This window comes from Podarcis vaucheri, assembly GCF_965113315.1.
Source record: "Podarcis vaucheri genome assembly, chromosome: 2".
Classification (NCBI taxonomy): Eukaryota; Metazoa; Chordata; class Lepidosauria; order Squamata; family Lacertidae; genus Podarcis; species Podarcis vaucheri.
In genome coordinates this window covers 27,039,254-27,064,259 of record NC_138760.1, presented here as the reverse complement: position 1 = coordinate 27,064,259, position 25,006 = coordinate 27,039,254, and the positions used below count along the sequence as shown (strand labels likewise).

The following is a 25,006-nucleotide window of genomic DNA, read 5'->3' as shown; positions in this document are numbered from 1 at the left end:
TTGTTTGATTGTGTTTTAATGTATTTTATATTTGATGTTAGCCCCCTTTAGCCCGGTCTTGGCCGGGGAGGATGGGGTATAAATAAAATTTTATTTTACTTTACTTACTTATTTGAAAAATCATTGTAAACAGCTAAATTTATTAGCAAAATTAATTTAAAGCAAGGGTTAAATGTATTTATTAAGGAAAACATAGGGAATAACTAATAACTGGAATTAAGTGGGAGATGCAGTAATAAAAATTAAAACATAAGAAACTACAGAAGGGGGGACGGAAGTCAGACTCTGTATTTTTTATTGGAAAGTCTGATTAGTGTGGATAATTGTTAAAAAATTCAAAAAATAAACAAATATTTAAAATAAATAAATAAAATAAAACACTAATCATTCTTGGCGTGGAGGGCAGAGATTTTCATTTATTTTATTCTGCTGCTGCCACTGTTGTATAAATATTCTCACACCAGTCCAAAGAACCCTGCATACAGCTGCAAATGATAATCTCTGCACAGTCACCCGTACAACAGATTTTGGGATTACAGGAACCGCAAAGTAAAGCAAACTCAGAAGTGGGGCCAAAGTTCAAAACGTTTGGGGAAAAACACTGCTTTAGAAGGGCTAGGCTATCCCAATGGCTGCAGTGCTAAGCATGCTTATTCATCATTTCCTATTTATCCCAATCTTTCCCCCAAAGAGCTATAGGTAGTATTTGGTTATTTATTTTTATTCGTATATTTATAATCTGCACTTTCATAAAAGAAAAGAAAATCACCAATAATAATAATAATAATAATAATTTTTCTTTATACTCCACCCTCCCCAGCCAAGGCCGAGCTCAGAGCGGCTTACAAGCAATAATAAAAACAAGTTGAATGATTACAACTTAAAAACAAAATTAAAATACAACATTAAAATATTGAAACATTAAAATATTAAAATGTAGCCTCATCGCAGGAGGAGAAGGAAAGGAAAAAAGAAAGCGGGGGGAGGGAATCAAATTTGCTCCAAGCCAAAGGCCAGGCAGAACAACTCTGTCTTACAGGCCCTGCAGAAAGAAATCAGATCCTGCAGGGCCCTGGTCTCATGAGACAGAGCGTTCCACCAGGCCAGAGCCAGAGTTGAAAAGGCCCTGGCTCTGGTTGAAGCTAATCTAACTTCCTTAGGGCCCAGGACCACTAGGTCAAAAGCATTAATTAAAACATAATTAAAAGCAGCAATGAAACAACAAATCAGTACAGATTGCTCAACAGGAGAAAATTGTGTATTTATGGTAAAGTATTGCAGGGAATGTTACTGAAGTTAATTTAGCTCTGCCACTGCGATGTAGTGAGTGGAGCATGGCACAAGGACTGGGGAAACAAAAGTTCAAATTTCCATGCAGCCGTGAAGCTCACTGGGTGATCTTGGTCCCCTCAACAACTCCCAGCCTGGTCTACCTCAAAGGGTTGTTGAGAGGGATAACATGGTGCAGAAGGCACAGTGTACCGTATTTTTCGCCCTATAGGACACACTTTTTCCCCTCCAAAAATGAATGCAGGCTTTCGCTGAAGCCTGGAGAGCGAGAGGGGTCGGTGCGCACCGACCCCTCTCGCTCTCCAGGCTTCAGGAGAGCCCCAGCGCCAGCCCCACAAGGTCGGGGGACAGAGGGAGGCGGAACGCCGCCATCCTGCTGTCTTCCGAAGTGGTTTGGAGGCTGACGGCGGGGAGACCCCGCCGCCAGCCCCGCAAGCTCCAGGAACAGTGGGGAGGCGCAACGCGTCTTCCCGCTGTCCCCGGACCTGATCTGAAGGCAGGGCGCTTCTCCCCGCTGCCGGCCCCACAAGCGCCTGGGGGGGGGAATAATTCCCCCCCTTTATTTTCCCCGCAAAAAACTTGATGCGTCCTATGGGCCGGTGCGTCCTACGGGGCAAAAATACGGTATATCACAATGAGCCGCCTGGAGAAAAGGCTGGATATAACTGGAATAAGGAATGAATCAAGGAATGGACATGTATTCTCACACCAAGCCTCTGAGCTAGGCTACTCTGAGAAAAAAACGATTGTTCCAATGCCAACCAGTAAAGTTTGTGGCTGATTAGGAATTTGAAGCTAGGTTCACATCTAAAAACAACAACAAAAACCAGGATTGTGGGGAGCATTTTAGAACTAGAAAAGATGCATAAAGGGCAACACATAATTGTCTGAAATTTGCAACAGCAAGATGGAGTGAGAGCTACTCACTTAAATGGCTTTTAATGGGGGATGACAGTCTGTCAACAGCAGCCACTTGCCATGTGTGCGATATCCAAAATCTCCAGGACCAGCAGTCCTGGGGAGCAACAGCAGGAAAGGTTATTGCCTTCAGGGCTTTCTGGAAGAGGTGTGTGGTTGGCCATTGTAGAGGAACAGAATTCTGGACCGATCCAGGTGGACTATTATGTCCTGTGCATCAAATAATAGATGCAACAAACTTTAAAATACAGACATTCAGTACAAAACACCTTGCTATATAGAGCGGCCTGATAAATCAGCGCTGGCATGGGGGGGAGATGGGAAGCTGGAGGGAGTTAACATAGAACGGATAGCATCATGATCTTTCAAAGCAATGAAACTGAACTCTTTAAAGTCCTGGATGATGAAGAAAAGAGTGCTTCAGGGTAACTGCAGTGTTGAAACTTGTTCCCTTTTATCAGTTTAGGGCAGTAAAATTATAAGTGAGTGTTCAGAGCAAGGCTGATCTTGGCGGCCATTTAAAAGCCTTGGCTCCATTGCCAATTTACTCAAAGTGAGAACACACATCGCCTTAATTAAAAGAGTTTTTTAATTATTATTTAGGAGGTTTTGAGGTACGAAAGGATCGCAAAGCCTTTTTATTGACAGCACAGCGTTCTTTTTTTAATTTCCATATGCTTTAGTCTCTTTTAAGGAGAATGTGATCACTTTATCAAGAGGGCAGAGTGTGTACTTTTTTTCAAATATTAGCTCATTAAGAGAAATGGTCTTTTATATTAAATGTGCATACCAAAGGCACAACTCCTGGTTTCTACACTTCTTGAAGGCATCTTAATTTTTAAAAAAGAAGAGTTTGTTTTCCTGCTTGTGTTTTACATTTATTTTCCTGGTTCCGACAGCCATTAAGAATGACAATTTACTGTTGGACCTATTTGGATCACTTAAAGGTAAAGGGACCCCTGAACATTAGGGCCAGGCTGACTCTGGGGTTGCAGCGCTCATCTTGTTTTATTGGCCGAGGGAGCCGGTGTACAGCTTCCGGGTCATGTGGCCAGCATGACTAAGACGCTTCTGGCGAACCAGAGCAGTGCACGGAAACGCCGTTTACCTTCCCGCCAGAGTGGTACCTATTTATCTACTTGCACTTTTGACATGTTTTCGAACTGCTAGGTTGGCAGGAGCAGGGACCAAGCAACGGGAGCTCACCCCGTCGTGGGGATTCGAACCGCCAACCTTCTGATCGGCAAGTCCTAGGCTCTGTGGTTTAACCCACAGTGCCACCCGCTTCCCTTACTGATCACTTATTATTTTTTCATACTATGGCATCACATCTGCCCATAGGCCAGTCCTGCTATTCACATGCAGCTGTGGTCCTGCTTGCAAGCTTCCCGTGGGCATCTGGTTGGCCAGTAGATTCTGAACCTCATGTCAATGTCCAGATCTGCCAGGGTATTGCATTCATTTTAACAGGGATATAACAAGAGTGACTTTGCAGCCCAATCTGCTACATGCTTTATTATGAAGCAAGGAGGAGTATATTAATCAAGAGAAATTATGATGTTTAGAATCATCACTTAATTCCATAATTCATGATATGAAGTTACTAACAAGAATTCTTTCAAAGTGTTAATTCTATCATGCAATAGCAAGCTATCACCCAGCTTCGGAACACATTTTAAAAAGCAAAGCCTGACTAGCTTTTCAGATACCTTTTAACTGAATAACTTTCTAAAGAAATGCCTGAACTGATAGTATAATTTTGAAGTATTGCTTTTTTTTCTTATATTTTACTCCAAGAAGACCCATTTTTTAAAAAAAATGTAATCCCATTGAGATCCCAAGATGAAATTTTGCATGTAGCTCTTAGATTGAATATTATCATTTCAAGTCTTATATATTGTTATATTTGACTCCAAGATCCATTTTTTAAAAAAGTGATCACATGGAGATCCCAAGATGAAATTTTGCAGGTAGCTCTTAAAAATATTAATCAATACTTTTCTTGGAATTGTTAAACCACATTGATTTTTAATCACTTTTTATATTTTGTAACTTAAATTTAAAATTTAAAGTAAGCCCACTATGTGACATATCATATTAAAACCCATGAAGTTCTGAAGAGGTTGGTGTTTTTAGTTTTGACGTATCTCAATTCTGCGCTGAGCTTTTTTGTGTAGGCCAAAATTGTCATTTTTAAAAAAAATTTCAAATCCTCATAACTCTCAAACAGGATGAGATAAAAAATTTAAATTGTAGATTTAAAGTTAGTTTTGATCATTCAACAAGTGTACAAAATATTAAGAAAATTGGATGACATGAGGTAAAAAAGTTGGATCACTTGATGAACCATAGAATCAGTATACTGGGAATAAATTTAAGTGCCCCTTGAAAACGTATTAAGCGGGTGTGTGTGTGTGTGATATTGCTCATGTCCACAATTCCAATTCCTCCCTAAAATAATCTCTTGTAGATTCCACTATGAAAATGTACCATTGCTAATTGTTCAAACAAACGTTCATGATGCATTCAAAGTGATTTATCCCTAGATCTGGGGAAAGCATAAAACACAATTATCCTACATATCTGCCTTTGCGCTAAAGTGAATTAAGGATTGCCAACCATAATCCTGCAAAGGTTTACACAATTTAGCCCTTATAAAGATGGGCTTGGTGGTGCACGAAACACCGCTGCTGAACACTCGATCAGCTACCAAAGAAAAAATCCCATTTCTGCTGTATACAAATTAACTCAAATTTAAAACGAACCTTTTTTGTCTCATTTCCCCATCTTATTGTATTTAATACATCACCCTTTCCTTCAGAATTTTAACTGGTTGCATCGGAAATCAAAATGAGTTCCATTTTAGTGTTTGGAAGTGCTAACTTAAGTCAAGTTCCTTCAGTCCTTGAAGAACATGAATAAAGTGGTAACACTGGTTATGTACTTAATTTGTTCCGGAGGTCCATTTTTAACCTGAAACTGTTCTTAACCTGAAGCACCACTTTAGCTAATGGGGCCTCCCGCTGCTGCTGGAGCACGATTTCTGTTCTCATCCTGAAGTAAAGTTCTTAACCCGAGGTACTATTTCTGGGTTAGCGGAGTCTGTAACCTGAAGCATATGTAACTCGGGGTACCGCTGTATATAATAACCATTTCAGTCCAACTCTTGCAGATATTGTCACATATGGTTACTACAGAGGTAAACATGAATGGAGTTTTCCAAAGGCAATCTGTTAATTTTAAGTCCCACCAAATGCTGCTATTTTGCCCAGGCTGCTTGTACAGTCAGCACCTCCCCGAACCGTAAAAGTGCTGCTTTTTGGATCCAACAGGTTGTAGTAAGTGGCTTATGGTTATACTGGTTTCCAATTATCATGAGAAGGATAAAGGACATATGCAAGATACTGAAGCTTTGCCCATGTTCATTGGCAATTGCATTTACCCTCTTGTTGGCTTCGGTTTCTATCAAGAATCACCACATACTTTGCAAAACCCACAGGTTGAATCTGAAGTTGACCTCCCGCTTACAGACACTGTTTTACGACTCACATGATATTATCAGGCAAGAAGAGTGAAATCATTTCACTGAGCTGCTTGTGGTGGTATAGAAATACTTCTATATACAGTGGTGCCTCGGGTTACATACGCTTCAGGTTACAGCCTCCGCTAACCCAGAAATAGTACCTCAGGTTAAGAACTTTGCTTCAGGATGAGAACAGAAATCGCACAGCGGTGGCGCAGCGTCAGCAGGAGGCCCCATTAGCTAAAGTGGTGCTTCAGGTTAAGAACAGTTTCAGGCTAAGAACGGACCTTCAGAACAAATTAACTACTTAACCCAAGGTACCACTGTATACACATTTATACACAAAATTGCTAATGATCTACCTATTTTCACTCTCTGCAAAAGTGTGTGTGGTTCATTAGTAATGGCTATTTTCCTCCTGGTCACAGTTCTTTAGCCATTTTCTTTAATAAGGTGTGTTGCACAATGAACATACTGCTCAGTTCCTCAGTCAGTCAATGGAATAAACATAGAGCAGGTTTTGAAGTTGGGCGAGTGTACTTCTGCTCACAAAAAAAGGCTTTCAGTCTTCACCTACAGAAATCCCCCCCCCCCCGTTTTGTGGGGTGGTCTCCAAATTCTGTGGTTTATATTAAGGGTAGAGAGCTGGAGGGTGGAAAGGAAGGTGCAGCCCCATTCTACATTGCTCTGCTCACAGGCTGAATTTGATACAACCTATACTATGCCTAAGATGCCTAATATTATGCCTAACAGCAATCAGCTTCAGAAAGTTGGAGGGCCTTCTATTAACTAAGTGGAATGGAGCCAAGCAAAAATTCATGCTGGTGGAATATTTTTAACGCTGTGTTGTTATACTGTTGTAACCCATCATGGGACCTTATGGTGAACAGTGGCTAAGAAACCCTATAAACAAACATTTCTGAATCAGTCTAAAGGTGTGGAGTCCAGAACACCTCTGAAAGCAGCTGATATCAAGTTCTGGAACAGAGTGAACACAAGTTTTCTTCCTTGTCCCTTCCTCCTGCTGGCAGCCCCCTGAAACACTTCTAAGAATTGGGGAACAGCTCTTTAGATCCTAAGAGTGTCTGAGGCACTTACAGCTACATACTGAAGCACCGTTCTAAGAACTTTCAAAAACTTTAACGGGAAAAGAATTCATTTTACATCCAAACGTGGCTCATCTAGTTTAATGAAAAATGACATATCCTTATAACAGACATATCTGTTGAACATGTTGTATCAGACACTACTTTAGGGACCATAGCCTAAGCTATATGGTTTTTCTTCAGGTGGAAGTCTAGAACAGAAGATTAAAACACCGGCTTCACTAATTCACATTGTGCTTTCATTTTAAAGTCTTAAAACAATCTAGATCATGGGTAGGCAAACTAAGGCCCGGGGGGTGGATCCGGCCCAATCGCCTTCTAAATCTGGCCCGTGGACGGTCCGGGAATCAGTGTGTTTTTACATGAGTAGAATGTGCCTTTTTATTTAAAATGTATCTCTAGGTTATTTGTGGGGCATAGGAATTTGTTCATTATTTTTCAAAATATAGTCCGGTCCCCCACAAGGTCTGCTGACCCCTGATCTAGACAGTTATCAAGACAAGATGAGCCACCTGCAATTATGTGGTAAAATTACTCAAGTGTTAATGTAGCAAAGATACAAGTCAAACAAAAGACATTTATCCATAGGAAATTGAAAATAAGGTTCAACTTGCTCCATGCTGCCTTTGTTAGGTCACATTCTGCTATAAAACTACCATTCCACAACACTGGAATAAAAATGGGAATTCAGTTCCATACCTGACATTTCTAGACACAATGGTACTTAAGGTTAACACTGAAGTATAATCTTGTTACATTTCTTTATAAAAGAAAATATTACAACATACTTATACACCTGGAAGGGTAAGAAGATCATAGAGATAGACAATGCAAAAATATTTGCTGGACAAATGAGGGCAAAATGGGATAAATCAAAGGCCGTTTCCATTACACAGGCAATACAATTTTATTGTGTTTTTCCATCAATTGCAGCAAAAAAAGTGTTATAAACCAAATGAATAATCAAAGGAACTTAATTCTCAACAATTCTTCAAGAGAGATTATGTTCTAAATTTCACCTGGAGGGAAGAGATGAAAAAACCAAATATACAGTGGGATAAAGTCTTTTTCTGTAACCAATTCAATGCCTCCCTAAAGCATTAAGGCGACTGAGGCACCTTACTGCAAGTTATGTATCATCTCCTCTTTGGCAATGAGATGTGTAGTTTTATTAACTAGAGACATCAGTGAATTGAGCTTGTGAGACCAGTCATTGAGCAAGTTATTTGGGTCCTTGGGTCTCTGAAAGTTGATAATTCCTGCCAGCCTATCTACTTTTGCAAAGATGGTCTTATTCACCACTAAGTTGGACAAAAATTCTTCAGATTCCTGTAAAACAAACAAACAGCACTGAATTAGGTGAAAGGATTTTAAAAATTGCTTTGAGTGACATTCTATTGTGTCTTAGGGGAATTCTTCAAGAGAAAAGGGGGGGGGTATAAATAAATAAATAAACAGAAACAAGACAAAGATATCCAGACTTTGATTTTGTTCCACTGAAATGAATACATTTCAACTTCATTGGTTTGGCTATCTCGTTCTTATGTCAAACAGTTCTTTAAAAATTGTGTCTCCAGCGATGCAACTATATTGAGTATTCTAAAACCAAGATGTAGCACGGAGGAAAAGTACTATTGCATGTCAAGGAAATCTTGTGTGACACAGGCCAAAGTTATATTTGATAACAGTGTTGCAGAAAGGTTAGCTGGTTAAGAGTGCATTTGAGATCATGTAATTCCATATAATGTCTTTTGCAACAGATGTAATTGCTGAGTGTCTTGACAGACCACTTCAAGAGTTTTCTGCCTGTCGTAGCAACTGCAAAGTGCTGTGCTAGATGCTGTATGATTTGTTTATCGTATTTTTAAAATGCTCCTTATATTTCTTATATTCTAAAGGTAAAGGTAAAGGGACCCCTGACCATTAGGTTCAGTCGTGGCCGACTCTGGGATTGCGGCACTCATCTCGCTTTATTGGCCGAGGGAGCCGGTGTACAGCTTCCGGGTCATGTGGCCAGCATGACTAGGCCGCTTCTGGCAAACCAGGGCAGCACACGGAAAAGCCGTTTACCTTCCCGCCAGAGCAGTACCTATTTATCTACTTGCACTTTGACGTGCTTTTGAACTGCTAGGTTGGCAGGAGCAGGGACCAAACAACGGGAGCTCACCCCATCGCGGGGATTTGAACCACCGACCTTCTGATCGGCAAGTCCTAGGCTCTGTGGTTTAACCCACAGTGCCACCCGCGTCCCCCATTCGTATAGTCTATTTTACTGTATTTACTCTAAGCGCTCTTCACAGGCACATTGTGGACCATCTGAATGAAACCTGCAGGTGACAGTTTTGGAAACAACGGGATGATACAAAAGCCCTCAGCAATTCTGAGAATCACTTACATCAATTGATAAATCCAGAAGTTGTGCCATTCTCTTCATGGTAATTCTGGTGTAATATTTTGCCATTATTCTAATATTCTAAAATAAAATAAGAATAGAAGGTAATCATAAAATAGCAGTTGAAATACAAAAAAAATATGCTGTAATGAAATCAAGGGCTGATGTAGCACAAGCCAAGCAATTATATAGTTTTGGTATTTGAGCTAGTATGTAAGACACTGTCAGATTACACATGCACACAGCTAATCAGAAGGGACTATAAAATAACATAAACCTACCTTAATCCCCAGTTTCTTAAAATCTTTTATATACGTATACAGTAGTACCTTGGAAGTTGAATGGAATCTGTTCCGGAAATTGGTTCGACTTCCAAAGCTTTCAAAAACCAAGCGCGGAATCCCCATCGGACGTTCGGCTTCCAAAAGAATGTTTGAGATATTCTATTGTTACACCACACACACACACACACACACACACACACACACACTCACTCACGGGTCTTACACTTTGCTAGAATGCGTTAACTACATCCTGACTTGAGCAGTAGCTCCCGACACTTTTTTTTAATAAAACATTTTATAAATAGGACGATTGTCAGAAATAGTATTCCTCCTAATCCTAACTTGTTGCTAGAAAGCAGATTGAACTTACATGCTCCACAACTCGGTTTTTTAAATCTTTCCATCGCTTTTCACCTTCCTCTGTGTAACCAAACACATCTGTTGCAGGACTTTCTAGAGAACCTTCCCTTAATTCTTTTCCATATTCCTCAACCAGGGTAGTCCAACGCATCAATTCCATAGTGGTAAATAATTTTAAAAGATCTCTGTTTTTTTTTGGGGGGGGGGGAGAGATGAAAAAGCCTCAGTAAATTGTTGGTTGACAAAGTTGTTCTGCTTCACCTTAACATAGTAGGTTTGCCTTTAAGATTTCTGCCAGCATTACCAATGTATTTAACACAGCAGTTTCTTTTTTATTATTAATATATTAGAAAAATAATTCAGAGAATTGAATTTACACAGTATACAGAAATGTATGTCCATGTTCACTGCAGAATGTACTTCAAGGATGCCAGTTCTGATTTGGTTTGTTATAAATAATATGTGAAAGTTTGTGAATGTAAATCCCTACTTGTATGTGTAATAGCAGGGTACAAACACCTGAGCCATTTTACAAATTGTCAATTGGGGGGGACAACCTGTGGCCCTCCAGATCAGCCAGAATGGCCAATGGTCAGGGATGATGGGAGTTGCAATAGTAGTCATAGGTTCTCCACCCTACCTTAAATAAACATCTTGACTAGCTGGCTTTCACAACATTTCAAATGTCACACCAAATTCTACGGGGATAGTTTCTCAGTATATTAGCATGCCAACAGGAAAGCTACATACTTGTACTTAGGAATGTCTTCTAGTTTTTTATCAGTGCTTATTCTGTGTACCAGGTCAGACTGTTCATTGTCATAAGGTGACAGGATGACATAGAGAACAACACTCTTCAGTGCCTGTTTAAAAGAAGATAGGAAGAAATTTGATTTTGTAGTTGAACAAGAGGCAGCAATGCAAGAAAGCAAACAAACACACAAAGCTGAAATCACCAGCTTGATCAGAAGACAACCTATGAATCTAACTTTCTGTAATTTATGGAGGGTTTTAGCCAATGGCTACACAAAGAGAAAGTAAGAGAATGATTGCCTGCATGAGCTAACACCTGCCTGTGAAACCATTGGATACAACCCAAAGTACTAAAAACGACTCCACCTTATAGGATCACACAAGCAGGGAGCTGCAAGATGCTACACCCGTCATCAAATCCAATCTCGTGTTGCGCACAGGAATCTTAATTAGAACCAGCATTTTAAAATAATTATACATTCCTTGCTCTTTAGGGACATCATATATATATATATATATATATATATATATATATATATATATATATGCAGGTTTTGGTGTCTTCGGGTGTCTTCCCGTGTAAGAGTCGGGGTGTCTGTGCGACGTTTCGACGAGGTCTCACTCGTCATCTTCAGGCTGGTGCTTTCGGCTTCTTGTTACTGGAACAGAGCAGAGTCTGTTCCAGTAACAAGAAGCCGAAAGCACCAGCCTGAAGATGACGAGTGAGACCTCGTCGAAACGTCGCACAGACACCCCGACTCTTACACGGGAAGACACCCGAAGACACCAAAACCTGCATTCCTATACCCGTGAAAATCTACGAAAGCATATATATATATATATATATATATATATATATATATATATATATTTACAAAAAAAATGGAAGTAATGATTCATGTACGAAAAGTAACATGCAAACAATAAAAAGGCAGTCTTGCATTTAAATTAATTCCTTCCTTTGGAAAGCTGTAATGCAAGTTAGCAGGCATTAAATCAGCCCCCACCCACAATCTGAAGTAGGACTATACTGTTTGCTTGATCTGCACACTTGAAATAGATGACAGAGATTTTCCAAATATAACCAAAGCAAGGAAGATAATTCAGGTGATGCTGGTTTCTTGACACAAGTGCAAAAGTGGGAGCAGATTACAAGGAGTTCTTGCCTCCTTAGCAGCTTTCTACACCTCACATTTATGAGAATCAGGCCCATTTCAGATGCTTACTGAGTAGATACTGCAGTGGATAGTGGTGGAGTAAAAGCACAAAGATCTGTCTGAACGTAAGTCTTCAGATATTTTCAGGTACAGTGGTACCTCAGGATGCAAAGGGACCTGTTCCGGAGCCCTGGTCGCATCCCGAACGCAACGGTGCATCTGCGGGTCGCGTTTCGCGGCTTCCGCGCATCACGTCATTTTGAGCGCCTGAGCATGAGCGAGCAGCGAAACCCGGAAGTAACGCACTCCATTACTTCTGGGTTGCCACGGAGCGCAACTCGAACGCGCTCAACTTGAAGCACATTCAACTCGAGGTATGACTGGAGTCTGAATGGAACCTACTCCACTGGCACAGCTTTAGCTATAATGTAGTCAACAGAAAATACAGTGGTACCTCGGGTTAAGTACTTAATTCGTTCCGGAGGTCCATACTTAACCTGAAACTGTTCTTAACCTGAAGCACCACTTTAGCTAATGGGGCCTCCTGCCGCCGCCGCATCGCCGGAGCACAATTTCTGTTCTCATCATGAAGCCAAGTTCTTAACCTGAGGTACTATTCTTGGGTTAGCGGAGTCTGTAACCTGAAGTGTATGTAACCCAAGGTACCACTGTAAAGTTATGGCTGTGACCAATTGATATGGGGGGGGGGGCTTCTCACAAAGAAAACTAAGCCACATGAAGAAATTCAAGAAAGTGAAATCTTGACCACAGTGCAGAAACAAGCAGTCCTCTCCAAAACAATAGCAAATGATAAAAAAGGAGAATGTTCCCTCAAAAAGGTAAGACATTCCTTTACATGTTATTTTTTGCAGACAATTGAACAGGTTACAGTGTTTTTGCTACTTTCTCTTTCTGTCTTTTTTTACCTGCTGCCACTTTTCACCTTCAGCCTGGATGCAAGGAGTATCGTAAATGGCTCTGTAGTGCTTACAAATGGAAAGGTAGGAACCTTCATGTTGATCCAGTTGAATCATTAAATTGTAGTATTTCAGTTTTAATTTCTGAAATGTAACACAGTGTCAGGTTAAACACAGAAATGGTTGTAAAATTTCCCCAACGTGACAGAGAAATCCACTTAAAACATGCCCATAACATCCCCTAAACCAGCTTAGTATAAGTCGTCCACCACCAGACTTACTTCTGTGTTTTCTTCCTGGAAAAATTTGGTGTTAATTTTTTTGCTAATAATTTGAGTTCGGATATAGTCTTTCACAGCCAGACAAAGTCTCATCTGCTCCAAGATGAACTCCACACGTTCCTTCTTCTCCATTGATCCATAGGTTTCCACCTAAAATTCAGAATGTATTAATACTTTATAGACCGATATGCAAAACTAAAGCTTGCAAGGTAGAATTATCCATCAAAGCTGTCTTGCAGCTAAATTGTAAGTGTACAGAAAGATGGCTTCTGTAGGCATGCAAATATAGTTTACATGCCAGTATTTATGCTTGAGTTAAAGGTAAAGGTACCCCTGCCCGTACGGGCCAGTCTTGACAGACTCTAGGGTTGTGCGCTCATCTCACTCTATAGGCTGGGAGCCAGCGCTGTCCGCAGACACTTCTGGGTCACGTGGCCAGCGTGACAAGCTGCATCTGGCGAACCAGCGCAGCACACGGAATGCCGTTTACCTTCCCGCTGGTAAGCGGCCCCTATTTATCTACTTGCACCCGGAGGTGCTTTCGAACTGCTAGGTTGGCAGGCGCTGGGACCGAACGACGGGAGCGCACCCCGCCGCGGGGATTCGAACCGCCAACCATGCGATCGGCAAGTCCTAGGTGCTGAGGTTTTACCCACAGCACCACCCGCGTTACTTGAGTTAGTATACTTTAAATTTTTAAACTTTGGTACTGCTGTTCTTAGAAAAACTTTGAAATTTAAAAATTTTGGGTTGGATTCAACTGAACTGCTGTTCTAGAGAGGAAGTCAGTTCAACAGGACTTCTCCCCCACCAAGCTGCATGGGAGGGCTGGGAGAACCCATAGAACAGTGTACGGTGGGGTAATACTAATAAGACTACTACTACTACTACTACTTATTATTATTCAAAGCCCATCCGGCTGGGTAGAAGGGAGAAATGCTTCCAATGACAGAGTGATCACCTTACCACAACACTGAACTCCACTCCCTGATTTGTATTTATTGTTGATCTGCAGATAACTTGTTTTGCATACCCTATATACTGTACAAATTTCCATAACCAGACTTCTATTAAAATAAAAAAATTCCTTCCAGTAGCACCTTAAAGACCAACTAAGTTAGTTCTTGGTATGAGCTTTCGTGTGCATGCACACTTCTTCAGATACACGAAAGCTCATACCAATAACTAACTTAGTTGGTCTTTAAGGTGCTACTGGAAGGAATTTTTTTTATTTTGACTATGGCAGACCAACACGGCTACCTATCTGTAACCAGACTTCTATTAATTTGTTTTCATCAGACATGTTTTCAAGACTTATGAAAATTGACATCAACCTTTAGGAATTTAAAGATGTTCTACCAGCCCTATTATACTAACAGCTCACAAGAAAAACACACCCTTGCCCCGTAATATTCAAGTGATTATTTAATTTCTATGCTGCTTAATATATTAAAAATTAAGCAATGTGCAGAAAACTGAAGCAAAAGACAACTGAAAATATTACAAAAAAGTTACATTAATGTAAAGTTGCTATTAATATAAATCAGTATCAATGAATTTTCCTTCTGACACACCCTCCAGGTTCTCACCCAGGGTTCAAACAAACTCTCAGAATGAGAAGAGTTCCTGGAAACAGCAGACATCACGCTAGTCTCTCACTCTAGTCTTGCTTTTTATGGGCAGTTGCAAATTGTACTGTACCTTTTAAAATACAACTGGATAATAAAGTAACCTGACACCATTGCAGCCAATAGCTGAAGGGTGAAAGCTTTTTGAAACTGTTTAAGGATAGCAAATAATAACATTCTGTAATAAAAGCAATTCAATAACTAATTCCATTTAAGAACAGTAAGTTTGCCCCTTGAGCAAACTAGAAATTTGTAATAATTGTACTAGAAGTCTGAATGGTCCAAGTACATTGCAACATTTAGTATGGGGGCCCCCAAAATGTACAGTGGAACCTTGGTTTTTGAACGTAATCCGTTCCGGAAGACTGTTTCTGAAACGTTCAAAAATCGAGGATCAATGGGTGGTTGGCAAAATCCATTGAAAAAAATGGGAAAGCACGCAGTGGAAGGCATTCAACTTCCGAAGTGCATTCGAAAACGGAAGGAATTGTTTCTGGATTTGCGGTGCTCAGCTTCCGAATCGATCTGAGGTTCCACTGTATTAACGATTTTTTATGAAAAACAATCTGCATAATTCAGCTAGAGAACCTTTATTGGTTCTGGTTCTTGACAGAAATCAGTTTAGCACATCAGCCCAGAAAATGAGGTTATAAGATTATTATTAGAAAGCTGGCAATTTTCACAGCGACAGCACCTAAGCTTTGCAGCGATTTCTACAAAGTGTGCAAAACAGTCCCGACTGAATTTGTCCCGTTTTCCAGTCTTACCGCAGCCTGCATGTACACACACTCAAGCTCCATCCCAAAGCTATCTAAACAGTCCCACCCACCCCACTACAATGCAGTGAGGAACGGGAAAAAGTCAGGAAAGCCCCATTGTGTGGATCCAGCCTAAAGATGGTGACCAAAAGTTCCTGGTTTGTTATTTTTTTCCATTTCCACTACAGCGACAATCGAAGCAAGATTTTTTTTAAAGTATATTTAAAAAAGGATTAAAGTTGCAGTACTTCAAACAATGTCATGTATTCCAGCATATATACTCCTTCACCTGAAGTTCTTGCAGAATTGAAGCAGCTTCTTTCACGTCACCACTCTGCTCTTTTATTGTTGCAAGAGTATTGGTCAGCCGAGCCCTTTCAATTTCAACATAGATCTAAAAAAGAAGCAGAAAGCATTTAACTTTATGCAGTATGTTTGGCTCACACAAACACTGCGTGATTTGCCTCATCATCACAAACTATGGGGCAGGGGCGGGGGGATGCTGGCGATGGCACTGCTTGCAGCCATAGGAATGGGCCTTTCTTTATGGGCCAGGAGAGAAGAGTTCCAACTTCCATTCCACCACAGTGTAGCAATGGGCTCTTGGTGATGGACTCTTACAGGCCACAGCACTACTGCTACCAAACCAAGGGCTGCACTCTCACTCAATAATCAGGCCAGGCCCCTTCTGGCTCCCCCATGTAGGGCTCATTCGTGGCAAAGCAGCACCCCAGGATTTGTCAGAACACAATTAGGAAAAATTCAATGCCCAAGGCCAGGCTTCCTCAACCTCGGCCCTCCCGATGTTTTTGGCCTACAACTCCCATGATCCCGAGCTAGCAGGACCAGTGGTCAGGGATGATGGGAATTGTAGTCTCAAAACATCTGGAGGGCCGAGGTTGAGGAAGCCTGCTGAAGGCTAAGAGGGAAGACCTTAGATAATCTTTTTCATTTTTTTCTGTGGGTACTGCAAATATGACCTACTGCAAATATCACACAAGTGGACTTTTGCTTGTGTAACAGGATTTCTCCTTCTGATCTTCCCTCTGCAGTCCCCACCAACAATCGGCTCTGGAGAATCAACAGGAGCTGCTGTCTTAAGATTCAAGAATGTACACAAGGGAGTCTTGAAACAAGTGCACGGTTCTTTAAAAGGAAAAATACTTACCTTTCCTTCCGTAACCATACGCAGTGTATCAATTAAACGCAGTTTGATTGGTAGATCTGTGATCTCTTCAACGTAAGTACAGCACTGCTGGACCATTTTAGCAACAGCCTAATACAAATAATGAGAAAACTTGTAATCTTATGCCAACATAGCCTTACATAAATAGGATTCCCATTTATCCAAACACTATCTTTTATGCTGTTTCATACCTGTCAAAATGGAAAAACTTTGCAATTAAAAATGGTTAACCACATTTGACGTGAAAAGTGAGTTACCACTAACTCTTTGCTTCTATACTTAGATATAAACCACAATGAGCAGACAGCTCTCATGCAGGATTCCGCTCAAATGCTTCCTCCCATTTTCTCACTTTAGCAGCTTTGCTTTAAAGGTGCTAAAACGGATATTTAGTCTAAAAGACATTTTATGCAAAACAGCAGAACTTGCCTATATCCTAGTGACCTCCACTAGAAGAACTCCTTCTGTATTTCTCAGTGACCAAAGCTTGAGCTCACAATACAGTTAACATAGGCCTTTACATTATATACTAGCACAATATGTGGCTTAGGTAAATTATAAAAGCTGCGATCTTCCCCTCCTGTGCAACAAAGGCCTTCCGATAGACCACGACTTCAATTTGTTTGTGTCACACTTTAAGTATATCAGACTTTCGGTGAAGGTGCCAAATGTCATTGAGGCAAATTCAAAAATGTTTTTATTTTATAAAAATAGAAAAAATAGTAAGTTTCCACCAAATTAGGATTTTGGTTTCTTGGATTTTTCCAATACCCAAAGCACAATTTCTTCCCAGAGTTAGTGTTACTACTGTGGACCTGATTGAAGAGTGGAACTTGGTTGTCTGCATCACACATGCACATGATCTATCAGATGTATCCTTCCTTCATCATCATCTCCCCCTATTAATGTAGCATCTTTTCTCTAAGATGGTTCATGATCTGCAATGCTTTACAATACTACCCCATCTACTTTCCCATGCTGATGGTTCATTGCTGTCTTGCATATGGTGCTAAATCATTACCTCCCTTAGGCACTCTACTTCAAAGTCTAAATGTTCATAGAGCAATGATGTTTTACTTTATGGATATTTTAAAATTTTAAAATTGAACCCATGCAGGCTATTTCCACCCAGAGCTGCAGGTAAAAGTCCTACATGCTGATCTTTAAATCCAGAACTACCATCAACATCTTTCATTAAAAATTTGTGCCTCAAGGTGAAATAATTCCTTTTCCTCCTCTCTTTTTGCTGCTCTCTCCCCTCTTGAAATGTCTCCAATCTGTCAACGATCACCGTAGCAAGCAAAGAAACAGAACAGGCCAGAACATTTTTATAATGTGTGGTGGGACTTTTATAATTTATACCAATACAGCTAACCTCCAGGACTCTTTGGTGCTACCGATGGGAGAAATATGTGCCTCATTATGTTTCTACTAACAAATGTTGTCTCATATCTTCTGATTTTGTTGAAAAATTAAGAAAATGGCCCTCTTTGTCATTTTTGATATTTTTTGTATTTTTGCATTTGTTTTGGATATTTATAAAATAAATTTAAAAAGGAAAAGGAAAAAAGCTCAAATATTCTACCTGCCAGCCAGCCAGCCAACCAACCAACCAACCAAGTGAGCATGCCTGGATGGACACTTTGAGCCACGGAAATATTGTATGTCTTTTGTACACTATCATTTATTTTAATCCACTTTCCAGCAAATAGATGGTCAAAGCAAACTAACATCTATATGAACAGTCATCATTCATTAGAACAAATTTAATGTTTTTTTTAAACCCTTCATTTTTCAAGAAGTTATATAGCTGAGAAAATAGAGGTTTTACTTCTGGATACAAGAAATGTCAGTCTATCACGCCCCCCCCACCTCCAATAAGATAAAAAACTACCTACATATAACTCTAAAACACATATCTAATTTATCTGTAGAGATTAAGCAGTTTGTTAATCTAATTCAACAGTAATAATTTCTGGATGCAAGTGTCTCAAATGTACGGATGCACACATATTAAACATATTTCCCACACTAATTGTGGCTTATATCCCTGTGGTGTTGTTCAAAAATAAGCAGCAAGTCTTCCCAATGAAGGAGGGGGACTAAACAAAAGGAAGCATAGCATGCTCTTGCCACAACTGTTGTATGAACAAAGTAGTCAAGTGTACACCATCGAGTAACATATAATGTGTATGTTACAAATTCAGGACATCTTCATAAAGCAACCAGGGTTGGAGGGCCTGCAGGACTACATTATTTTTGGGGGGTGGGCCCTTGGCCACAGGGGGAAGAAGAGAAACTCCCACTGAGCAAGCAGGCTGGCATTATTGAATGTTGCTCTAACATATATTCACTCCAAACCTATGCCTTATAACGCATTTCTGATAAGCCCAAAGCTTTTTTATAGTTTACATTCAGAATATGCATGCGTTATTAGGCTATTTTGAAAGCTCATTGCCAACTTCACTCTACAGTGGTACCTTGCAAGACGAATGCCTCGCAAGACGAAAAACGTGCAAGACGAAAAACGTGCAAGACGAAAGAGCTCTCCGTTTTTTGAGTCATTCCGCAAGACGAATTTCCCTATGGGCTTGCTTCGCAAGACAAAACGTCTTGCGAGTTCTTGCGAGTTTGTTTCCTTTTTCTTAAAGCCGCTAAGCCGTTAATAGCCGCTAAGCCGCTAATAGCTGTGCTTCGCAAGACGAAAAAAACGCAAGACGAAGAGACTCGCGGAATGGATTAATTTCGTCTTGCGAGGCACCACTGTATAAACCACAGCACAATTAAGATGTTCTATTGACAGTTGCCAGGGTATTAGTGACAACTAGTATTATCAAGAACAGCAGAGGAAGCCTCCAGTGTACTTGCCACAGGAATAGTGAACTATTAAAAAACCACCAGCGGCACAGACACTACTCCCTTTTTCAAAATGACAACAGGCTGCAACTTTGTGATATGCAGCACCAGTGTCATGGATGAGAGCAACTGCTGCAAACTGCACACAAACCCTCTGCCCACTACTCTTCTCCTGTAACCCTCCTTAGGAGGCAGTCGGTACAAAGGCACTTTACAGGAAGACTAGGTGCCTCCTGTTGTTGGCTATAAGGAACAATGATTGATTACCAAACTCAAGAGATAATATACGGACACAAGGTTTTGAGCACCCCACACTTCTTACTGCTTAACACAATCTTACCTGCTTTAACTGACTTCTCCTCTTCGACAGAATAATAATATTTTCATTAAGAGCATCCCAGTCTTTAGCATCGTAACACATTTTCACTACAGCAACCAGAATTCGAGATGTGGATATCATATCAGAAGCCTAAAAAACAAAAGTATATACTTAAGCACAGACGTTTCTACAGTGTAAACACAAAGAAAGATTCCTAGCACTTGCAAATGGAGTAGCGCTAACAAAAAAAGTCACTAGCTATTAATGGAAATTTGTTCTCAACCCCGTAAGAGAAGCTGAGGCCCACAAGTAAGAGAGCAATCTGGATTACATAAAGCCAAAGCTAAGGATCAATTCACTGTTCTACTACTCACATCAAGTAAACGTACCAAAGAGGAATAGTGCCAGTGTGCTAAAAGAACAAGGAACATCTCCCTTTTCTTCCTTTTCCTATTCCTACACACTTATTCTTTCTTCCACAAGAGTGACTAGATGTATTTGCACATGGGGCTCATATCTAATGCGGCAGCTTCACTGGCACAAGTGACTTCAGTGCATACAAGGGAACTTCCTTTCCTGTCCCCTCCAGCCCCTTGCAAGCCCTCCAAATCAGCTGTGGAGCAGATATGGGGGGTACATGGGCGAACAAAAGGGTATGAAAGTTCTGTTGTGACAGTGCAACCTCTCTGGTGCAACACTGAACACTATATGGTCCTGTAGGCTGTGGTAACAAAGAAAAACTTTTTTGCACCCTCGTTTCTGCAATCATAGTTCTTAGAATGAATAAAAATCCCCACCGTTCATATGCATGCATTGAAAGTCTGGGAAAAGATTCACCATTTTGACCCTTCAAGAGAGCCAAGTACAATAGGATGGTTAAAAGTCATTAAGGGATGACAAATTCATGCTAGATCATGGGTAGGCAAACTAAGGCCCGGGGACCGGATCCATGAATCAGCGTGCTTTTACATGAGTAGAATGTGTGCTTTTATTTAAAATGCATCTCTGGGTTATTTGTGGGGCATGGGAATTCTTTCTTCTTCTTTTTCCCTCCAAAATATAGTCCAGCCCCCCCCCCAAGGTCTGAGAGACAGTAGACTGGCCCCCTGCTGAAAATGTTTGCTGACCCCTGTGCTGGATGATATATTCCATGAATAGGAGACTTTTAAAATGAACTTTTAAAAAGCAATGTTACTCAGTATGCTGTACTTACAGTTCGAGTCTGTTTTTCCAAGGAAAGCAAAGTCTCAATTGCTTCTTGAAGCCTTCCATCCTAAAATACAAGCAAAAAGTACTAAAAATGTACCACATATCCAATATGACATTTAACAAAGCTAAGTTAAAATAAGTCGTCCTTATTGTACAGGTTTTGAAGGTAACAGGGCCCAATCATGGCCAAATCAGTCACGGCCATCAATCAATTGTGGTCACTTCCCACTACAAACTAGAGGATTTAAATACATTGCAAAATATTGTTTTGTAGGTTTCAATTGGAATTAGTCTACAATTCTAACCTCACTTACCCAGGAGTAAGTTATAAGAGGCTACTGAAGCCAAGTCTTCAGCCATCATTTATCTAGGTAAGTGTTATCAAAAGCTTTTTTGTGATGTATGTACGGTATTCATATACAGTGGTACCTCAGGTTACAGACTCCGCTAACCCATAAATAGTACCTTGGGCTAAGAACTTTGCTTCAGGATGAGAACAGAAATCGCACGGTGGCAGCGTGGCGGCCCCATTAGCTAAAGTGGAACCTCAGGTTAAGAACAGTTTCAGGTTAAAAATGGACCTCCAGAATGAATTAAGTTCTTAACCCGAGGTACCACTGTACACAAGAGGAAATTTATGGACATAACTGTTGCTGTGCAACCCTTTTTGCCAGATGCAAATTGGATCCCTGGCTTTTTGAAAAGCAGTGAACACACTCCCAATTTGCCTGGAATTAGCTAGTTTTCTAACTTGGAAGCCTTGTTGCTTAAAGGGAAAGGTGCTGCTATAAGAGAGCCCTGTCACTGCCTATCCTGTTCCCTGTGTTTAGTAGAAATTATGGTAAGCAAATGAAGCTCTACAGTTACTCAGTTGAATCCTAAAGCAACAATCAGTTCCTTCATTCCCACTAGGGTGGATGAAGGGTAACCTGTCCTCTAACCACCTCAGAGGACCAGCAGCCACAAATTTATCACAGCCCAAGAACAAGTCCAGCTACAATTGCTACTTGCCCTGTTTGCTGGGAGAAGACAGCAGACTAACAGTATCCCAACCAAGAAAAAGAGCAGTGGAGAATAATAACAACAATAATAATTTTATTGTTTATACGCCGCCCATCTGGCTGGGTTTCACCAGCAACTCTGGGCGGCTTCCAGCAAAATATAAAAAGAATCCCAGTGAAGTAGTGGCAATACTTCAGAGAATAAATGACAGGAGCATCATCAGAAAAATAAGTTCTGAATTAGCTATTTTCACTCTAGAAATTAAAGCCACTATATTGCTTCTTGTACTATTGTCATAAGAGCCCCAGTGCTATTTATTAGAAAATGAATAGAAAATACAGTAACTCTCCTACAGAAATAAAAGATGCATTCACTCCTCCTTTGGTATCTCCTGTAACTATAGTCAATGCAGATTTGCAACAAAACTAAAGGACCATTCTAAACAGTGCAGCACACACCATGGAGTTATGTACCTTCAACAAATGGTTCAGAATCATCTTTATTTGCATCAGCCACTAGCCAAAGCAATATGGTTTAAAAAGAGCAACAGAGGTTTAAAAGTAGTCACAAACCTTAAGAAGGACACTAAAGAATAACTTTGCATTGATTACGTCTCTCAGGATAACCATAGGCCAGGCATGGCCAAACTTGGCCCTTCAGCTGTTTTGGGACTACAACTCCTATCATCCCTAGCTAACAGGACCAGTGGTCAGGGATGGGAATTGTAGTCCCAAAACAGCTGGAGGGCCAAGTTTGGCCATGCCTGCCATAGACCTAATATTGGTAACATGCACTGCTCAATGCAGCTTTGACCATGGCTGAAAGCAAGATAAAACAATCCACAGTACACTAGCGGCTTTATCAAATGCAGCAAATATTTGCAACAGTGCACATGTCAACTCGAGACCTGCATCCTTATTCCGATCATCACCTAACTATAGTCGCAAGCTCTCTCCTTCCGTCTCTTTGCCTATTTCCATTCTTCCAAGCTACTCGGGTCCAACATTTTAATTTTGGCCGCAAGAGGCTGTCCCGGTGACACAAAGCTATCGCGACCAGCACAGCCCCTTAACTGATTATTGGGAAGTCTCCCTTGTCCAGAATAGGGGTGGGGGGGGTGCGAAGTGGAGCAGCTTCATCCCGGTTTTGAACCGCAAATGTCTCTCGGATTGTGCTGCGGGGGAGCCACTTTCTGCGGCCGCCCCCTTCCCCAAACATGCATGTCCCTTTCGCAAAAGGACCCTCCCGTGTGGCTCCAGCCGCCTGAGCAGGGGAGGAAACTGGGCCCGTGGCGATACAGTACAGACCTTCGTAGCCATCGGGCCATGCTCGGGGGCGCCGCGGCTTCGCGACCCCCTTTCCCGAGCGCCCTCCCACCCGCGCCGCCGTCCTCCCTTGGCTGGGCCCAACTGCCGCCGGCTGTGAGCGACGCGGCCTAGGCCGGCCCGCCGCGCCATGACTCAGCCCCTCCTGGGCCCAGTCCCTCACCCGGGCCATCTGCTCGCACTCGGGCAAGCGCTGGTCCACGGTGGCGCTGTAGTCCACCTCCATCTTCACAATGCGGCCATCGGCCCGCTCCGCGTCGCCGTCCGCCATGCTGGGCCCGCGTCCGGCTCCGAGTCTCCCGCAGCTTCTTCACAGGCAAAAACCGCTCGCTCGGTCTCCCTCAGAGAGAGACACAGACACTGACTCACCGGAACCGGAAACCCTTAGGCGCATAGGCGCTTACAAAGACAGCTATCCCCGGAGGACCCCTCCCTTTCCCAGCTCTGCTCTGAGAAAAGAGCAGCAGCAGCAGGCACTGCGGTAGACGCCTAAAGCGGGCTCTGCGGTTCTTCCCGCCTCTAGTGATGGGGTCCTTCTTCAGGGTGAGAGGCGGAGGCCGAGAAGCCGGAGATGAAAGCTGAGGCACTTGAAAATGCCCAATGGGACACTTTTTTATTTTTAACCCCAGTAAACTGACATCAGCTGAGACACAAGCTGCTGCTAATAATGATAATAATAATAATAGTAGTAGTAGTAATAATAATAGTAGCAGTAGTAGTAATTAATTTATGCACTTCAGTGGCAAAAATCAGTAGGTATATTGGGATTATTATTGTTGTTGTTGTTATTATTATTAAACCCAGGTACTTTTGATGGACAAAAGTTTCATCATGTTTTTAATATTCTGTTGAGGGCCGCCCAGAGCAGCTGGGGAAACCCAGCCAGATGGGCGGGGTATAAATATTAAATAATAATAATAATTACAAAAAGAAAATTGTCAATGGCAAGCGGTTGGAAATTTGAGGAGACCGCTTGCTACCGTCCCATCTTCCAGATAGGCTTCATTGTGTAACCCAGTGTTTTTCAACCTTTATTGGGCAAAGGCACACTTGTTTCATGAAAAAAATCACGAGGCACACCACCACGGTGTGCGGAGAGGGAGATGTCAGAGCCCCGCTGCTCTCTATGGGGAATCGGATGAGAGCGGCGGTCCGCTCTCATCCGATCCCATCCAATATGATCCCCACCCAGGACAGATGGAAAATAGGGTGGACACAGTCCAGCGTCCGCCTAGTGGGCGAAAATGTGACTTTTTTAAAAAAAAAATTGAATTTTTCAATTTTTCCCACAGCACACCAGGCAACATCTTGCAGCACACTAGTGTGCCGCGGAACAGTGGTTGAAAAACACTGGTGTAACCTACGCTCTGTAAAAAAACCCACAATGAAAGGGCCCTGGGTTCAGGAAGGATGTCAGCCGTTCTAAAGTCTTGTCAGACAGGCTACTTGGAAGGAAAAGGTTAGGCCTGCTTCTGTTATTATTGAAGGCCTTGCTCCTTTTCACAAATGAGGGTGCTAAGAAATGCCCTGTTCTGTTCTGGATATGGACACTTGCCGCCCCCAGAGTGCCCCACTGAAATGAATCCATTTTTTTTATTTGAGTTATTAGATTTATATATAATTGGGAATGCGGCTCAGTTAGGCACTTTGATTTCAGGGGGGTCTGTGAAGAAAATACCAACACTTGCCGTATACTCCAAAGAGCCTCGCACCTTGTCTCGGTGACACATCACCTGTTGCGA

At 41.5% G+C, this 25,006-nt stretch overlaps 1 protein-coding gene across 1 annotated transcript; it reads right to left on the bottom strand.

Annotated features, from left to right (window-relative positions):
• Positions 1 to 7,719: 7,719 nt before the first annotated feature.
• On the bottom strand, positions 7,720 to 23,647 carry PSMD12 (proteasome 26S subunit, non-ATPase 12). Its single transcript, XM_082212667.1, has 11 exons — positions 23,428 to 23,647; positions 20,942 to 21,001; positions 19,750 to 19,878; positions 16,536 to 16,643; positions 15,657 to 15,761; positions 12,982 to 13,131; positions 12,710 to 12,844; positions 10,624 to 10,736; positions 9,884 to 10,058; positions 9,233 to 9,310; positions 7,720 to 8,166 (listed from the first exon to the last, which is right to left on the bottom strand). Exons 1-11 carry the CDS (start codon positions 23,533 to 23,535, stop codon positions 7,957 to 7,959), a joined length of 1,371 nt encoding a protein of 456 aa, XP_082068793.1. The 5' UTR covers positions 23,536 to 23,647; the 3' UTR covers positions 7,720 to 7,956.
• Between the last annotated feature and the right edge of the window lie 1,359 nt (positions 23,648 to 25,006).

What these genes read in the sequence shown, in the direction of transcription:
- PSMD12 (XM_082212667.1), bottom strand. Translation starts at nt 23,535, where the DNA reads ATGGCGGACGGCGACGCGGAGCGGGCCGATGGCCGCATTGTGAAGATG. An exon ending in GAAGACATTCCTAAGTACAA is followed by an intron (nt 10,059 to 10,623) that starts GTATGTAGCTTT and finishes AAAAAAAAACAG; the next exon opens with AGATCTTTTAAAATTATTTA. An exon ending in AAAACCGAGTTGTGGAGCAT is followed by an intron (nt 9,311 to 9,883) that starts GTAAGTTCAATC and finishes ATTTTATTTTAG; the next exon opens with AATATTAGAATAATGGCAAA.